This window comes from Ovis aries, chromosome 13 (genome assembly GCF_016772045.2).
Source record: "Ovis aries strain OAR_USU_Benz2616 breed Rambouillet chromosome 13, ARS-UI_Ramb_v3.0, whole genome shotgun sequence".
NCBI lineage: Eukaryota > Metazoa > Chordata > Mammalia > Artiodactyla > Bovidae > Ovis > Ovis aries.
In genome coordinates this window covers 20,989,256-21,005,940 of record NC_056066.1, presented here as the reverse complement: position 1 = coordinate 21,005,940, position 16,685 = coordinate 20,989,256, and the positions used below count along the sequence as shown (strand labels likewise).

Sequence of the window (16,685 nt, the reverse complement as noted above, 5' to 3'; positions counted from 1 at the left end):
CCCTAAAGCTATATTCTTAAAATGCTTCCTATTCTCATTTTCACGATTGTACCCCATAGAAAATCTGGAAGCAGACAACAGGATGAAATTGACAAGAACAGCTCTATATTACAAGAGGGGCTTCCAATTTCATTTCTACGTAAGTTAGAAATGGTCTAGGGTAGGAAAGAAGAAATTGATGAGGGAGATATTGGAGAGAGCACACCAAGAGTAAATTTTCTAGCCAATCTCCACTGAGTGGAAATGTAGGATGAGTGTTCCAGGGCTTCTGATTTCTCAAGAAAGGAGGCAAATCTATATTTTTATGTGAAATCTTCAAATATTTAGATGTGGGCAACATATCCATTGGATCAGGTGGTTGGATGGCATCACTGACTCAATGGACACGAGTCTGAGCAAGCTCCAGGAGCTGGTGATAGACAGGGAAGCCTGGTGTGCTTCAGTCCATGGGGTCTCAAAGAGTCAGACACGACAGAGTGAATGAACTGAACTTAACATATCCATGTTTTAAATACATATCACTGAGCCCTCTGACTTAAAGACAGCCCATTACTGAACTGACAAACTAGACTTGGAACATCTTTTAAAAGAAGAGAGTGAGGCAGGTGCTCCCTGAAGAAGCCTGTACAACTTGGCTCAGGATAATCAAAACCATAATGGGGAGTTCTTCTGATATGATAGCTGGATAAGGGAATTTGCCTAAACAGTTGGGGATAAGACAGCAAGGGAAAGGAAATGGGATTAGGAAGCATACCCTGGATTTGGGGAGACCTAGGGAAAGTACAAGACCTTTTGCCTCAAGGACAAATTAGCTCTTAGGTTCTGGAATCCTCAGAGCAGAGAAATGGGATATGGCCTGATATGGACAGGAGCCCTGTGTGAAACAAACCTCTCCATGTCATCTCAAAGATTAAAGGGAAGTGGGGCTTGGAAGGAGAAAATGCACCCAGGAAGATCAAATATCTTGTCCAAGGACAACATAACCCACTAGTTGCAGGGCAGCATTAGTATAAACTTTCTGTTCTAAATATAATTATTTCTTGTAGGTCATTGATTCTTACTTTCTTGCTACTTTATTTATTTATTTTCACTCCTAATATTATAAAGGAAGAATGGTTCAATCTGTCATTTTCTTGTACTGTAGGAAGTTTGAGAAAATGAAGATATTGGGGAGCTTTAGTATGTGAGATAACAAAAATATATACATGCAAATGATTAGATCCTAAATAAAGCCATGCAGATATAATTTTGCAGTTTATGTATTTTAAAATAGAGGGAAGTGATATGATATGATATAAAAACATCTGTATCTACATTTTTCTTGGAATTATTTCTTGATAGTTTATAATTAGCATTTTATGGCATCTGAGTTTTCTGAACCCTGTATGATACATTTATCAAATAAATTATATATATATATACACACATCAGTTCAGTTCAGTCGCTCAGTCATGTCCAACTCTTTGCGACCCCATGAATCGCGGCACGCCAGGCCTCCCTGTCCATCACCAACTCCTGGAGTTCACTCAGACTCACGTCCATCGAGTCAGTGATGCCATCCAGCCATCTCATCCTCTGTAGTCCCCTCTTCCTCCTGCCCCCAATCCCTCCCATCATCAGAGTCTTTTCCAATGAGTCAACTCTTTGCACGAGGTGGCCAAAGTACTGGAGTTTCAGCTTTAGCATCATTCCTTCCAAAGAAATCCCAGGGCTGATCTCCTTCAGAATGGACTGGTTGGACCTCCTTGCAGTCTACAGGACCCTCAAGAGTCTTCTCCAACACCACAGTTCAAAAGCATCAATTCTTCGGTGCTCAGCTTTCTTCACAGTCCAACTCTCACATCCATACATGACCACCGGAAAAACCATAGCCTTGACTAGACGGACCTTTGTTGGCAAAGTAATGTCTCTGCTTTTGAATATGCTATCTAGGTTGGTCATAACTTTCCTTCTAAGGAGTAAGTGTCTTTTAATTTCATGGCTGCAGTCCATCATGGTCAACAAAAGAGTCTGAAATGCAGTACTTGGATGCAATCTCAAAAACGACAGAATGATCTCTGTTCATTTCCAAGGCAAACCATTCAATATCACAGTAATCCAAGTCTACAGCCCAACCAGTAATACTGAAGAAGCTGAAGTTGAATGATTCTATGAAGATCTACAAGTCCTTTTAGAACTAACACCCAAAAAGATGTTCTTTTCATTATAGGGGACTGGAATGCAAAAGTAGGAAGTCATAAAACACCTGGAGTAACAGACAAATTTGGCCTTGGAATACAGAATGAGGCAGGGCAAAGACTAATAGAGTTTTGCCAAGAAAATGCACTAGTCATAGCAAACACACTCTTCCAACAACACAAGAGAAGACTCTACACATGGACATCACCAGATGGTAAATACCAAAATCAGATTGATTATATTCTTTGCAGCCAAAGATGGAGAAGCTCTATACAGTCAACAAAAGCAAGACCAGGAGCTGACTGTGACTCAGATTATGAACTCCTTATTACCAAATTCAGACTTAAACTGAAGAAAGTGGGGAAGACCACTAGACCATTCAGGTATGACCTAAATCAAATCCCTTATGATTATACACACACACACACACATATATATATATATAGTTTCTGGGATGCATATACATTATATTAACAGATGTTAAGCATTCTTGCATATACAGCTATAGCCATAACAGCAAATCACTTCATACCTAAATGGCAATTGTTTCACTGTTCAGTTCTTTTTGGCTTTCTCCTTTTCCCTTGAATTATTTATTTATTTTTCCTATAAATTTTACAAGCTCACTAAGTGTTCATCTTTTAATACTTTCAGGATGATTACCATGAATGAAGGATCATTACAGTTTAAGTAAGAGAAATAGTCCTCAAAGAAATTTTAAAAATGCATTTAGGTTTCCAGTTAAACCTACAACTAATTGGCAATGATTTATTAATTATGCATTCTGCCATAGAAACAGTAAATGTTACACTAAGGAACATTAGGATGAAATACTGATATGGTAGAAAAGATTAAAAAGTAATTTTACCTAATGAACAGTAAAGTTCCTCTATATATACTTCCTCTAAAATTTGCTGCAGGATGAGATAATAAGTATTGGTATTCAACCATGAAAATGGATAAAGTAGACTAACTCTAAGGTGGGACATGTATTCCTCTATGGCCATGTAAAAAGACTGCATGACTTTTCTTTTTAATCATATTGTCTGAAACTTCCCATGAACTGGTGAAAAAAAAATAATCAAATTTACAATAGTCACAAAATGGATCACTTCCTTTCCGAGTCTGTATCTGAAGTAACAATAAATTCAAAATATAATAGGAGAAGAAAGATGAAACAAGTTAGAGAAATGCAACTCCTAAAATATGATAATATACTAGGACAGGCAGCATAAAGAACTGTAAGAACTCTGGTTCCACATCTGTAGTGTTTTTGGAAAAATTTTTTTTTGTGTGTGTGAACAGGCAGTTTCCTTGTTACCTTATCAACAGACCAAGAATTTCAGGTCTGTACTATAATCAAGAGCTCTCCTGGTGGCTCAGCGGTAAAGAATCCACCTACCAATGTAGAAGACCTGGCTTTCATCCCTGGGTTGGGAAGATCCCCTGGAGAAGGAAATGACAACCCACTCCAGTATCCTTACCTGGGAAATCCCATGACACAGAAGCTTGATGGGCTACAGTCCATGGGGTCGCAAAAGAGTTGGACACAACTTAGTGATTAACAGGGCTTCCCTGGTGGCTCAGACGGTAAAGCGTCTGTCTGTAATGCGGGAGACCCGGGTTCGATCCCCGGGTCGGGAAGATCCCCTGGAGAAGGAAATGGCAACCCAATCCAGTATTCTTGCCTGGAAAATCCCATGGATGGAGCCTGGTAGGCTACAGTCCATGGGGTCACAAAGAGTCAGACACACCTGAGTGACTTCACTTCACTTCTTAGCGACTAACAATAATTGTAACGCAAACAAATATCACTATTCAGTGATAACTTAAAAAAATATACTGAATCTGGGTTCTATTATGGCAGCTAGTTATTCGTATTAACAGAACAGAAAATGGTAATTTGATTTTTCCAAATTCCATTTATCTGAGAAAGGATCTATGTTTTTATCATGATTTTCACTTATGTACAACTTCTTTTTATTTTTTTAAAAATTAACAAAATAGGGTCTTTCCTGGTGGCTCAGCAGTGAAGAATGCCTGCCAATGCAGGAGACACTGGTTCCATCCCTAATCCTGGAAGATCCCACGTGTGGGCAGAGTCACTAATCTTGGGTGCTGCAACTATTGAGTCTGTGCTCTAGAGCCTGGGAGCCACAACTACTAGGTCCACGTGACAACTGCTGAAGCCTGCATGCCCTAGAGCAGGTCCTTGGCCACAAGAGAAGCTACCATGATCAGAAACCTGCACACCACAAGTAGAGAGTAGCCCCTGCTCTCCGCAGCTAGAGGAAAGCCCTCACAGCAACAAAGTCCTGGCACAGCAATAAATAAAATAAACAAATAAAATTATTTAAAAAATTAGAAAATAATTTTAGTTCTGTATATTTAATCAGAACAGGATTACAAAATTATACTCCTTTATATTCTTCCAATTTCATTTGCTCTATAGCTTAACTCCTGACTTTATGGGACTATAATTGTGTAATATATTGGAGTCCAGTGGAAAGATTATTAAAAAGCAAACATTAAAACATACTTATTGAAATGAAAGAAATGAGAAATAGATTTGTGACTTGTACATAATCTTCTTGGGAAAGAAAAAAAACGTTGAGGAGTCCTAGGGTCACCACACTAAAGAATATTGTCCATAGGTAGCCCTGTAACCTCAGGCATATCAATTAACCTTTCTGTCTGCATAGCTATAAAATCAAGGTAATTGTGTATGACCTAACTCCATAATCAAGCCACACACATTTATTAAACACCTTCTATGTACCAGCGCCTTTGTGAAAGGATAAGAATATAAGATATTGCTGAAGAATTGAAAACTATCATGTGTGTGTAAGCACTCTGTCAAGGATAATACATTAGGCAAACAACTCTGTTACACTACCAAAATTATAAATGCTTTTATAGAAAGGCCGGGAGCACCTAGCTGTCACCTCAAATGGGCAGGAGGATCTTTATTGTGGCAAATTTTACAAGCAAGCTTGCCTTAGAAAAATAAAATACAAGACAGTTATCAGGAAGAAAAAAATAGAATAGAAAATAAGTAACTAGTTTTTAACCAGGAAGGAGAAAGGACAGCAAGGCAAATGATAAAGCAATGACTTCTTTTAGAACTTTAAATTCACAAGGACTGATAGTCTGGGAATATCAAGAAAGTGTTAAAATTGCCTCTCAGCTTAATATTCCCATGACAAAATAGGAAAATCATAATGGAAAATTTCTCTTCAGTTAAATAAAGAAAAGAAAAGGACATTGAAAAAATATCAACCTCACTACAAAGACAGAATAGGAAAAATAAACTTACTATGCAATGTGAGACACCCATTGAGAACAGTATAAAGATGACAATTTTGATAATAAGGTTTAGAGAGAGAGAGAGACCACAATAAGAATACAAACCTCTGTTTTGACAAAGCCTACAGTTAGTGAGATTTCAGATTCTAGACTTTCTGACTCTTCATCTTTCCAGAAATTTTACCACTGTTAGTTACAATGTCGAAAATAACATTGCATAACATTACTTGGCAGTTCCAGCAATACACCAGATTACAACGAGAACTAGAAATTCATAAGTCCCTTTAAGCAATATTCTCTCAGATTCCAAGGAGCGTGATGTAAGGAGCAGGTGGGCTATGATATCAAAACAGCTTTGGGTGAGGATGCAACAAGCAGAGTAGATCTTCTCTTCTATTCTATGTTCACTATTGCCCCAAGTAAATGATTAATTCCACATGGGAGAATTCTTCAAAGGAATGGAAACATTTAACATGGTTATGAGATTTCCAAAAGTTGGCCTATTTAACGGAAACATAACCATCCCTCACTTTATAGAAAAGATAGATTTCAGAAGACGTGACCAAAGTGAATCCTTTTAAAATCATTGGCATCCTTTTTAGAGTCAGGGATTCATTTCCCAAGGGAAAAATAACCCTTCAGTTGGAGATAAGATAGTGAGTCAGTATCGCAGTATTATAAATACTTATTAAGACATGGTCAATAATGTCCATTATCAATTCACATTGTCAGAATTTCTCTCATGACTAGTGACTGCCTAAAACATCATTTCTGATACTTCTGAAACTTTATTTTTAAATTCTTTGCTGCCTTCTCCCAAAGTTTAGGTTGTCTAATAGATCTTAATTACATTGTCAACAGAGTTTTAAATCAAACATGCTGTTATTCTAATTTAGACATTCTGTAAATTTAAGGTTACAATCTAGTCAATTTCTATTCTCTGTCAACTTGGGGAAATGAAACAAAGTTTAAATTTCCTTATTCATTCTGTCACTTAGATCTCTAATTAATCTTTCTTGCATGCATACTTAGTCCCTTCAGTTATATCTGACTCGTCGGGACTTTATGCACTGTAGCTGACTAGGCTGCTCTGTCCATGGGATTCTCAGGCAAGAACGCTGGAGTGGGTGGCCATGCCCTCCTCCAGGGGATCTTCCTGACCCAGGGATCGAACCCATGTCTCCTGAGTCTCCTGCATTGCCAGCGGATTCTTTACCACGGAGTCACTGGGGAAGCCCTAATCTTTCCTATCAGGTAGCAATAAACTCTAGCCAAGGGACTTGTGGCCTCAGCTGTTCTGGAACGCTCTCAGTATCGGGTCATTGAGCCACACTAATCTTCATGTCTATTAACACTTTGAAATTAGAGTCAAAAGATGTCACAGAAGTTGATGAGGCAAACACAAATAATATAAACATAAACAATCAGATTTAGATGAAAAGCCTTCCAATTGGGAATATTTTATTTTCTCAGAGATATTTCATTATACTATCACAAGAATATAATTATTTAATAATTTTAATGAAATTCAAGGGTCATAATGCCAAAGATATCAGAATGCAAAAATAAAACCCCCAAATAACTAGTGTTATCCAGTGGATTTTTAAAATTGTATTTTTTTAATAAAGCAAAAGAAATCAAGAGGTGAGAAAATGACTTGAGGTTCATGAATGTTAAATGTCCTTTTCTTGACACTTGGAGAAAATGATAGAGAGGTCAAAGGTCAAAGGGGAAAGAACTCATCAATATATTACTTACTTCTTTATATCCAAAGATGATGCGTCCATCCATGAGGAGGGTTGCTTGGAATGTGAAGCTTCCCAGGTTGTAATTATCCTGGAGATGTACATGGTCCCATTGGACAACAAGTGCTGTGCCTATAAACCCCATTGGAACAGAGAAATGCGATGAGAAAAATAATCAGTTCTGGTGGGAATCTTCACAAAAGCATGGATCTAACTTTCTCATCTAGTAGTTGTGCTACTTGCATTGTAGATAGTTAATTGGAATTCTGTTACTGAAATAGCATTCGGGATATTTATAAAGAATTGAGTATTCTCTAAATCTAACCTCATACTGAGGTTAATATTGAGCCCAGTATGGGGGAATTTTGCCTTAGGAAGTCCATTAATGTTAATGGGTTTACTGTCTGCTTAAATTTCCATGAGCCACTTTCAAAATGCAACCCAAGTGACTTGAATGAACTTCAAATACATTTGACAAATGCTGAGAGAGAAAGGAACACATTCAGGGAAGCTAGCATCACTTATAACAGACTTGATGTCTCTTCCATATTTCCAATTATACTCTTCCATGCTGAAGAAATTTCTTTAACACTAATGGGAATTTTCTTCTTTTATTCACAGTGCCTGCATTTCTGTCTTTGTAGTATTGCTTCTAGAAGGTTGCAAGGCAGCTTTAAGTGCCCCAGGCTGAGGTTTCTGAAGCCCTCTTAAAGTACACTGGGATGAATCTTTAGTGCTATATACCACAGTCTGATAAGTCAATCTGCCAATGTTTACTATAAAATTATTAACATAAGATATTAATTGAAACACAGCTTAATAGCCACCAATGAGACAACAAGGATGAATCTGGAGGGGCATTAAGCTAAGTGAAATAAGCCAAAAAGAGAAAGAGAAAAACTTCATGGTATCACGTTCATGTGAAACCTTAAAACGAAGCAGGGACTAGAGTTTGGGGCAAACAGAAACGCTAACAAAAGGATACCAACTTTCACTGATGTAACAAATAAGGTCTGAGGATCTGATGTACAACACAGTGACTACAGTGTGTGGCACTGGAGGTACGTGTGCTTGCTCAGTCTCTCCAGTCATGTCCAACGTTGTGACTCCGTGGACTGTAGCCTGCCAGGCTCCTCCATCCATGAGATCCAATTCTGGACAAGAATACTGGAGTAGATAGCCATTCCCTTCTCCAGGGGAATCTTCCTGACCCATAGATCTAACCCATGTCTCCTGCATTACAGGTGGATTTGCCACAGGGGAAGCCCAACACTGTATATATAATATTACCAAAATTTACTGAGAATAAAACCTAAAGAGTTCACATCAGAAAAACAAAAGGTACATACATTAGGGGATGAATATGTTAGTTAATTTTGATGGTAGATATTCTTTTCCAGTGTATACATATATCAAATTATCACATTGTACACTTTAAATACAGAAAAATATTTGTTTCTTTGAGGTAAAACTTTATAAGTAAACACATTATTTTTGACTTTTACCTTGGTATGTTTAAACAGCACCTAAGACATAGCCCTGTTTTAAGTGAAAACCCATGTCTCTTCCTTTCATGGGCATCTCTGTATCTCAAGTACTATTATTTTTTTTAAGCTAGAAAAGGCAAGAGGACAGTTATAGCCAGGAAATTTTCTATAACTGTAGAAGTAAAAGGGTCTTCTGATCATAATATGCCTCTTAAAAACTGCTTCTTTTCCTTCACACGTGTCCACAACTTTCAACATCTGGTTTCCTCCTAATTCCTATCCTTGCTAATTTCTATCTACACTAATTTTAATCAGCACTTTGATGGTGCAGAGAAAACACCGAATTGGCAGGCAGATGATCTAGACTTGGGTCCTGCCTCTCAAACTTTTTGTGTGACCTTGGACACAATCTGCTTGAACCTGTATCTTCTGCAACATGGGAAGACTAATTTTCACTTTCTAGACATTTCTGCATTCAGCTCCCAAATACATAGTTTCTGCAAATTCTTGTGCATAAAAGAGGTCTACCTCTTTTTGAGTAATTAAATGTTTTTAATGCAAATTCTGATGATGATATTCTCCACATATTATTATAGCAGGCTTTTAAAAATAACACTAAAATGTGGAAATAAGTTTCATATTATGTCCTATCACAGCTCCTCCAACATTTGTTAATTTAAGTGGTTCTACTGGTAAGATTGCTGTTGTTTAGTTGCTAAATAGTGTCTGACTCTGTGACTCGACCAGGCTCCTCTGTCCATGGAATTCTCCAGGCAAGAATATAGGAGTGGCTTGCCATCTCCTCCTCCAGGCAATCTTTTTGGCCTAGGAATCGAACCCCCGTCTGTTGCCTCTCCTGCATTGGTAGGTGGATTCTTTACTACTTAGCCACAAGAGAAGCCCACTAGTAAGATTAGTTGAGTGTAAATGTTATCCTTAAATTTTAAAATTACCTACATATCTCTATTTTGTTTTATGAAATAATCAATATTTCAAGTTTCACCTGTTATTAAATCTAATAGTCCACAGGTTAGGGAGAGCGACTTCTAGAGCTACAATCTTATATTTCTCTTAGCAGATAATGATCACATATTGCTCTCTAGGTAGCACCTAACACAGGAAGCAACTAGATAAGTGAATCAAAAACATTTCTTTGGTCAGCTATGATGTAGGAGAATAATCTGTCAAGAGCAAACCTTGGACTCAAGCATGGAATTTACCAAAGAGCTGGGTTAGAGTGGTGCATCTCTTGGCTTATGACTGACAATCATATGTTGTTTCTCTGATGATGGGCACAAAATCTAATGGCACAGTTCCTCCTGGTGGAGCTGAAGTTGTTACTTAAGTTCACGTTACAGACTATATGAGTTGCTGCACCGTCCTATGTGCTTAATGGAACTGAGCAGCTGGAACTTAGTATTGCTAGGGTGATCATACTTTCTGATCAGTAGTGGATGCCGATTTTTTAAACTCCAAAACTAAACAAGGCAAGCAGGCTGATCTAGGGGCATTTAAGGTCACCGTTAACTCCAAATTTTCTGATTCTATGTTTGATTAGGTTTATGATTTCGGTAAGAATTATGCTTCTAGTCTGCTATTTATGAGCCATCAAATTATATTTCTAATAAAAGATTTAGCTTTATAACTTTTCTAGTTCTTGTGCATTAATATTCTGTGACTTCCTTACACTCCAGTAGTTATCTAGGCTGGCTATCATATCTGGAAGCATCGTCTGATTTTTAAAACCTAGTGCTTTTATGGGAGAAGGCAATGGCACCCCACTCCAGTACTCTTGCCTGGAAAATCCCATGGACGGAGGAGCCTGGTAGGCTGCAGTCCATGGGGTCACTAAGAGTTGGACACGACTGAATGACTTCACTTTCCCTTTTCACTTTCATGCATTGGAGAAGGAAATGGCAACCCACTCCAGAATTCTTGCCTGGAGAATCCCAGGGACGGGGAAGCCTGACGGGCTGCTGTCTATGGGGTCGCACAGAGTCGGACACGACTGAAGTGACTTAGCAGCAGCAGCAGTGCTTTAATACTTGCAGAAATGTTATCTTAGAAGAAATGTTCTAAACTGCTGCTGTCTCATTAGAGAAGTTTTGCTTTCCTAAAATGTTGAGTTTCCCATCCTTAAGCACTCCTTCAATGATCCTAACCAATCAGAATTGGAAATATTTCAGTAAGTTGCCCTGGTATGAAAGGACTTTGGAAAGATCCTTACAATATTGAAAAGTGCTTCTATCATTTAATAAAACACAGAAATTACTAGCTTTTATTATTATATTAAAAGAACTCAGTATTCCCATTGATTACTACACAGAAGATATTTCAATAAAGTAAAAATGCAATAGTTCTTGAGTATTTGTACTTTCACAAGTCTCAGAATTAAAAATCATTTTACGTACTTAATTTTTTTCATTTATTCATTCATTGTATAATTATTGAGGACCTACTGTGTATTGAGTTCTTGTCCAGGTATGCAAGAAAAAATCATTTCTTATAAATAGCCACTGCCCTTTAGAATCCAGTTGAAGTGGCACATATCAATTTTTCAAAATCATTTTAATAAAGGTAAAATTTAACTATGGCGCTACTTAGGCATAAGATATGTGAGAGAGTGTATGAGGAAGGAGACAATATGTTTTATGATTTTGATGTTAATGATATCAAAACTTGATCATCAGAAGCTTGTGTCCATGACTAAATGTCCCCAACATCATCTAGTAAGTGACAAAGCTTGAAAAATACTCAACTTTCTTAACTACATAGGGTAGACTCCTTAGGTGATTCAGGAGATAAGCTTCAGGTAAGTTGTTCACTGTAGCTCTGTCTAAAGTATACTCAAAATCTGCTTGTATATCTTTGACCCTTTGTACCTCAATTTCCTTTAAGTGGGAGGACAGAATATAACATTTCTTAACATAACAGAAGGAAATAATTATTATGGTTAACATTTAGAGTTAACTTCATTTATTGGAACACACTTTGGTGTTATTCAAATTGTTTGAAATCTATTTCTCAAAGTGCACATCTGAATGTGTTTAGTTGTCTTCCTCTTTTGCTATTTTGACTTGTAAAATGGCTTTATCACACTGGGTCAGATCTCTTTCAGCAAAGTGATGTCATTTTCCCAAAGCTGAGGTCACTAGTAAATCTATGCTACCCTACGGTTAATAGGGAGACCTTGGTCATTAAGGCAAGACAAGAGGAGAAATAGCTCTATTCAGGCCACATGCTTCTATTTTTTAAAAGATGATTCTCATCTGGGGAAATAAATATTTTTGTATTTTAAACAGTACAGAAATTTCTATTTTTAAGTTTCCAAAACAAACTCTCTTTTCCTATAATTTATTTTTCTATCATAGTTACAGCTTTCACTAAGATGTAGACATGAAAATTCATTTATGTTTTCAGGAATATAAATGTCTTACTTAGGTTTGGGGGCATTTAGTGACAACTGAACTGAACTGAAGTGACATAGTCTACGTCTTCCTTGACTATTTTATGTTCCCCTAAAGAAGTAGTAGGGATAGACTGTTGTCAGTATATACGATAAAACTTAACAGCTCTGTTTCATATTTCAAAGTCAGGAAAACTTTTTCGTTAAGTGAATTTTGTTGTTTAGTTGCTGAGTTGTGTCTGACTTTTTTGCAACCCCATGGACTGTAGCCACTAGGCTCCTTTGTCCATGGGATTTCTGTACTGGACTGGGTTGCCATTTCCTTCTCTAGAGGATCTTCCCTACCCAGGGATCAAACTCACATCAACTTGGCAGGTGGATTCTTTACCACTGAGCCATCTGGGAAGGCCAAGTGAATTTTAATTATTCACTACCCTATATTTTCTGGAGAAAGAAATGGCAACCCACTTCAGTACTCTTGGCTGGAAAATCCCAAGGATGGAGCAGCCTGATAGCCTACAGTCCATGGCATTGCAAAGAGTCAGACACGACTGAGTGACTTCACTACTACACTATCCTATATTTTCAAAACATACAAATAGTTTATAAGTTTTAGAAATTTAATATCAATATATTATGCCACTTGTCTTTACCTAAAAATCAGAACTAAAAAAGTTTTCTTATTTACTTCTTTTCAGTAGGAAGGACTTCAAATAGCATCAAATAAATGTGTTTGCTTTGTTCAAAACAATGTTTGCTGCAACTCATTTATTACATTCCCTAATACATGTTAGTAAATGTTTGTTGAACGAGCAAATGAATGAATGAATACATGAGTAACATTTAACCATATACTTGATCCACTTACTATAGTATTAATTGGTGCAGTATAACATTTGTTACCTCAGGCTATTTGCATCAAACAGTTAACAAATCCAGTCTAAACCCAAGATTACAAAAATATTAATATGAATCTGATGATCAGTGTTTATAAGTATACATTCAGTAAAATATAGGCTAACCAACACATACCATTATCAAAATATCTGACAGTTGAATTTCTGGATACACTGGGATCAAAATTTGCCATTAAAGGTGCTATATACTGTGTGGCTGTTAGCATTCGGTGCACAACTTCACCAGTGTATATGAAACCTGTAATTAGAAAAATAGGAACTTGTTAAGAAAAAAAACAGAATATTTTAATTAAAATACCCTGACTCAACTTCAGTTACATTTTGAAAAAAAAAATCACAGTAGTTAAAAAAAGAAACATAATTAATATTTTAATATCTGATCAGCAATAGTTGAGTCTGGATTAATATGGTAGCAGAATAGTATACAATATGGTAGCAGAATAGTCATCAGAAACCTATTATATGTACAATTTTAACTGTGGGAAAGTGACTACTATCCAGAGAGATTATTAGGGTGAAAAGGCTAGTATAGTACTGTAAGTAATCCAAACGTTAAATCTGCCTTTAGTAATCCCTTGTTATTTTTATACTAGTCAAACAGGTAAGTTCAGTTTACAAATGAATGTATTCTCATGATGTTCAGTTACACATTCTTAGTCTCAGTTTAGAACACTTTTGAATTCACACATACATATATTTAATACTAAAATGCAAAGTATTTTGAACCATCTATTCAAAGTTGAAAGGAGGCTAAGCACTCATGGATAAACTTCACATTTCTCAGATTGCTCATGTAGCACTGTATCAAGGCGTTAGTCTATATGTTTGCAGATAAGATGGTAAACCATTGATAATGCACAAATACCTCTCTATTTAGAGAGTTATCGATGTCAGCCTATTCCAGCTATTGGATAACGAGAGGGAATTTACTATGGAGAACTTAATCTTGAATTAAATTTCAATAGCTCCCATGTTACAACTCTACCCACCTTCAATTATTCACACTGGGTTTATTTACTTTGTGGATTATCCATGACAAATTGTTAATCCTATACTGGCTTCTGGCCTCCAAGGTCTTTAGCTGCCTAAAAGGAGAGTCAGCTCAGGGAATACTAATTTCTAATATTAAACTAGGAAGTGCACAATTAAGAACACATAAAAACATACATATACACACATTATTACAAAATAAAATTCAAAGCAAGTTATTTGTGACAACGCAATTGTAATGTTTAGGTAATCATAAGTTAACTACATATCTGGGGTTACTATAGATCATTTTTCTATTAATATTTTCATAAGAATTAATTTTAGAAAAAGCAGAATTTTAAAAAAACCCACAAAATTATGTTGAATTTAAACTCCTAAAAGTGTAAAACTTTTATCTCACTTCATGGTCTGAACAAAGCTTTCATTAGCATATCATGGCCCTCATTGTTTCAAATTCCCTATTGCAATTTCTAGTAAGTTATTGGAGAATTAAATCTGTAGTTTGTTATTGTTGTTTAGTTGCTAGGTCGTGTTCAACTCTTATGAGACGCCATGGCCTGTAGCCCCCTGGGCTCCTCTGCCCATGGAATTTTGCAGGCAAGAATGCCACAGTGGGTTGCCATTTCCTTCTCCAGAGGATATTCCTGACCCAGTCTCCTGCATTGGCAGGCAGATTCTTTCTCACTGAGCCACCAGGGAACCCTAAATTTGTAGTTATTTAGTTTGAAATCAATTTCTGTCTTTCCAGCAGTGTCTTCTTTCCTTTGACTTCCTTTTTATTTTTCACCAAAGGCATAATTTAATCATAGCCATTCAGCTTTTAAAAAGATACTTAAGCTGGTAAAATCTTTAGCATGTTATAGTCATTAATTACTCTTTGTTTCTCATTCACCAAAAAAAAAAAAAAAAAAAAATCTTTCAAAATAAATTCCCAGTGTCTTGAGCAGAACTTTGTAATTTGCAAGGTCACATAGCTCAAGTGTACTAAAAGATGACAGTAGGGTGAAACAGTCATTACTTTTATTTGATTTCACTGTAGATTCTCAGAGTCAGGCTCTCAGTGTTCAAAGTCCAACATCCTTACAATTATAAAGATGAAGAGTGACTATTTTTCAGGGTCTGTGATTTTTTTTCTCTTATCCTCACCAGTGTGCCTTTTGCAATTTCACCATTAAAAGGAATACAGCAAGTCTATAAATGTAATCTTTTAAGGAAAAGATTGATTTCCACTCTGAAAGTGTTCTTTCAGGGTCAATCTCTCTGGATAGTTATTCCTCTACTTTAAATTTTCCATGTACTAATAAGAAAAACTGATTGATTTAAAGAATAAGGAGAGCAGCAATTCAAGGCAGTAAGATAATTTTAAATCAATACAATATTTATTCACTGAAACAACTGCAGTAAGAAATTGCAGCAGCAATTCCTAAAAACAGAATTGAAAAATGCAGTCATAAAAGATTTCAGATACATAATTCTCACTAGTAGTTTTTACAATAAATAAGATTACATTTATTTTATAGATTTCCCATTCTATATAACTCAGTTTTCAGATCACAAGAATCACTATCTCTTGCTTCCTCTCATCAGGAAAAAGTTTTCCGGGACTAGAATTTCTCAGATTTCAAAGGTGAAGTCTCAAATCGTTCCCAAATAACTAAGTGAAAAGATGAAAGAATTTGCTAGTGTGTAAAAACTATATTTACAATAACATTAAACTATAGGAGTATAACAATTGCTACAACTTCTACTAACAGGTAGAGAAGTGAAATTGCTCAGTCATGTGCGACTCTTTGCGATTCCAAGGACTTTAGCCTAACAGGCTCCTCCGTCCGTGGCATTTTCTAGGCAAGAGTACTGGAGTGGGTTGTCATTTCCTTCTCCAGGGGATCTTCTTGACCCAGGGATCAAATCAAGGTCTCCTGCATTGCAGGCAGACACTTTACCCTCTAAGCCACCAGGGTGGACCCACTAACAAGAAGCTGCTACTATAATTACTAGCACATCTGCCACTATGATTAATCTGTTGCCACTATTACCATTAATACCACTACCACCAAGACTAATGTAAAAAACAATTCAAGAGAACAAAGATTCCACTACTCCACACAATGAGTTTAATTTTGCTAATTCAGAGAATATTTGTTTTCTTTAGCCATATGAAACCCAGTTCCTCCATTATCTTAGGTTAGTTCTTAATGACGATAAAGTAAAATGCTTGAATGTAGCCATGGGCCCTACTGAGTTCTCCTTACACTCCTAAGTTTTAAAAATATCATTTCAGAAATGATTAATAACTGAGTGGAGAGAAACCTTCCAGGCCTGCTGAGAGCAGGGAGGGAAGTGTAATCAGGTGTTGAATAAGAACCAGCTATGCAAAGTAAAGCATCTTTATTTGAATAAATTTTTTCCAGATCTTCAAAAGCACTCATAGCTACCTATAATCCATTTAGACATTTGTCTCTTATCTTTAGTTGTCTAGAGCATGTCCAGCTGTATGAAAAAGTATTTCATTTTTCTGGTCCTTCACATTTTAAGGTAATTTAGGTAACATATATTTACTGTTTTTTAGTTTTTTTTTATTTTTAAGCTTGGTTGTAGCCTCTTGAAAAGCTGATCACAAAATGTCTCTTTTACTCATTACATGCTTCTAGTTTAA

The 16,685-nt window shown here is 36.4% G+C and overlaps 1 protein-coding gene across 2 annotated transcripts in view; it reads right to left on the bottom strand.

Annotated features, from left to right (window-relative positions):
* PLXDC2 (plexin domain containing 2) overlaps positions 1–16,685 on the bottom strand; it is a 447,502-nt gene that overhangs the window by 128,994 nt on the left and 301,823 nt on the right. For both annotated transcript variants that reach the window (XM_027976592.2, XM_027976593.2), the window contains exons 5-6: positions 13,155–13,277; positions 7,243–7,361 (exon numbers count right to left, since the gene is read on the bottom strand). In XM_027976592.2, coding sequence (XP_027832393.1) covers positions 7,243–7,361; positions 13,155–13,277 — 242 coding nt within the window. The remainder of the gene's footprint in view (positions 1–7,242; positions 7,362–13,154; positions 13,278–16,685) is intronic.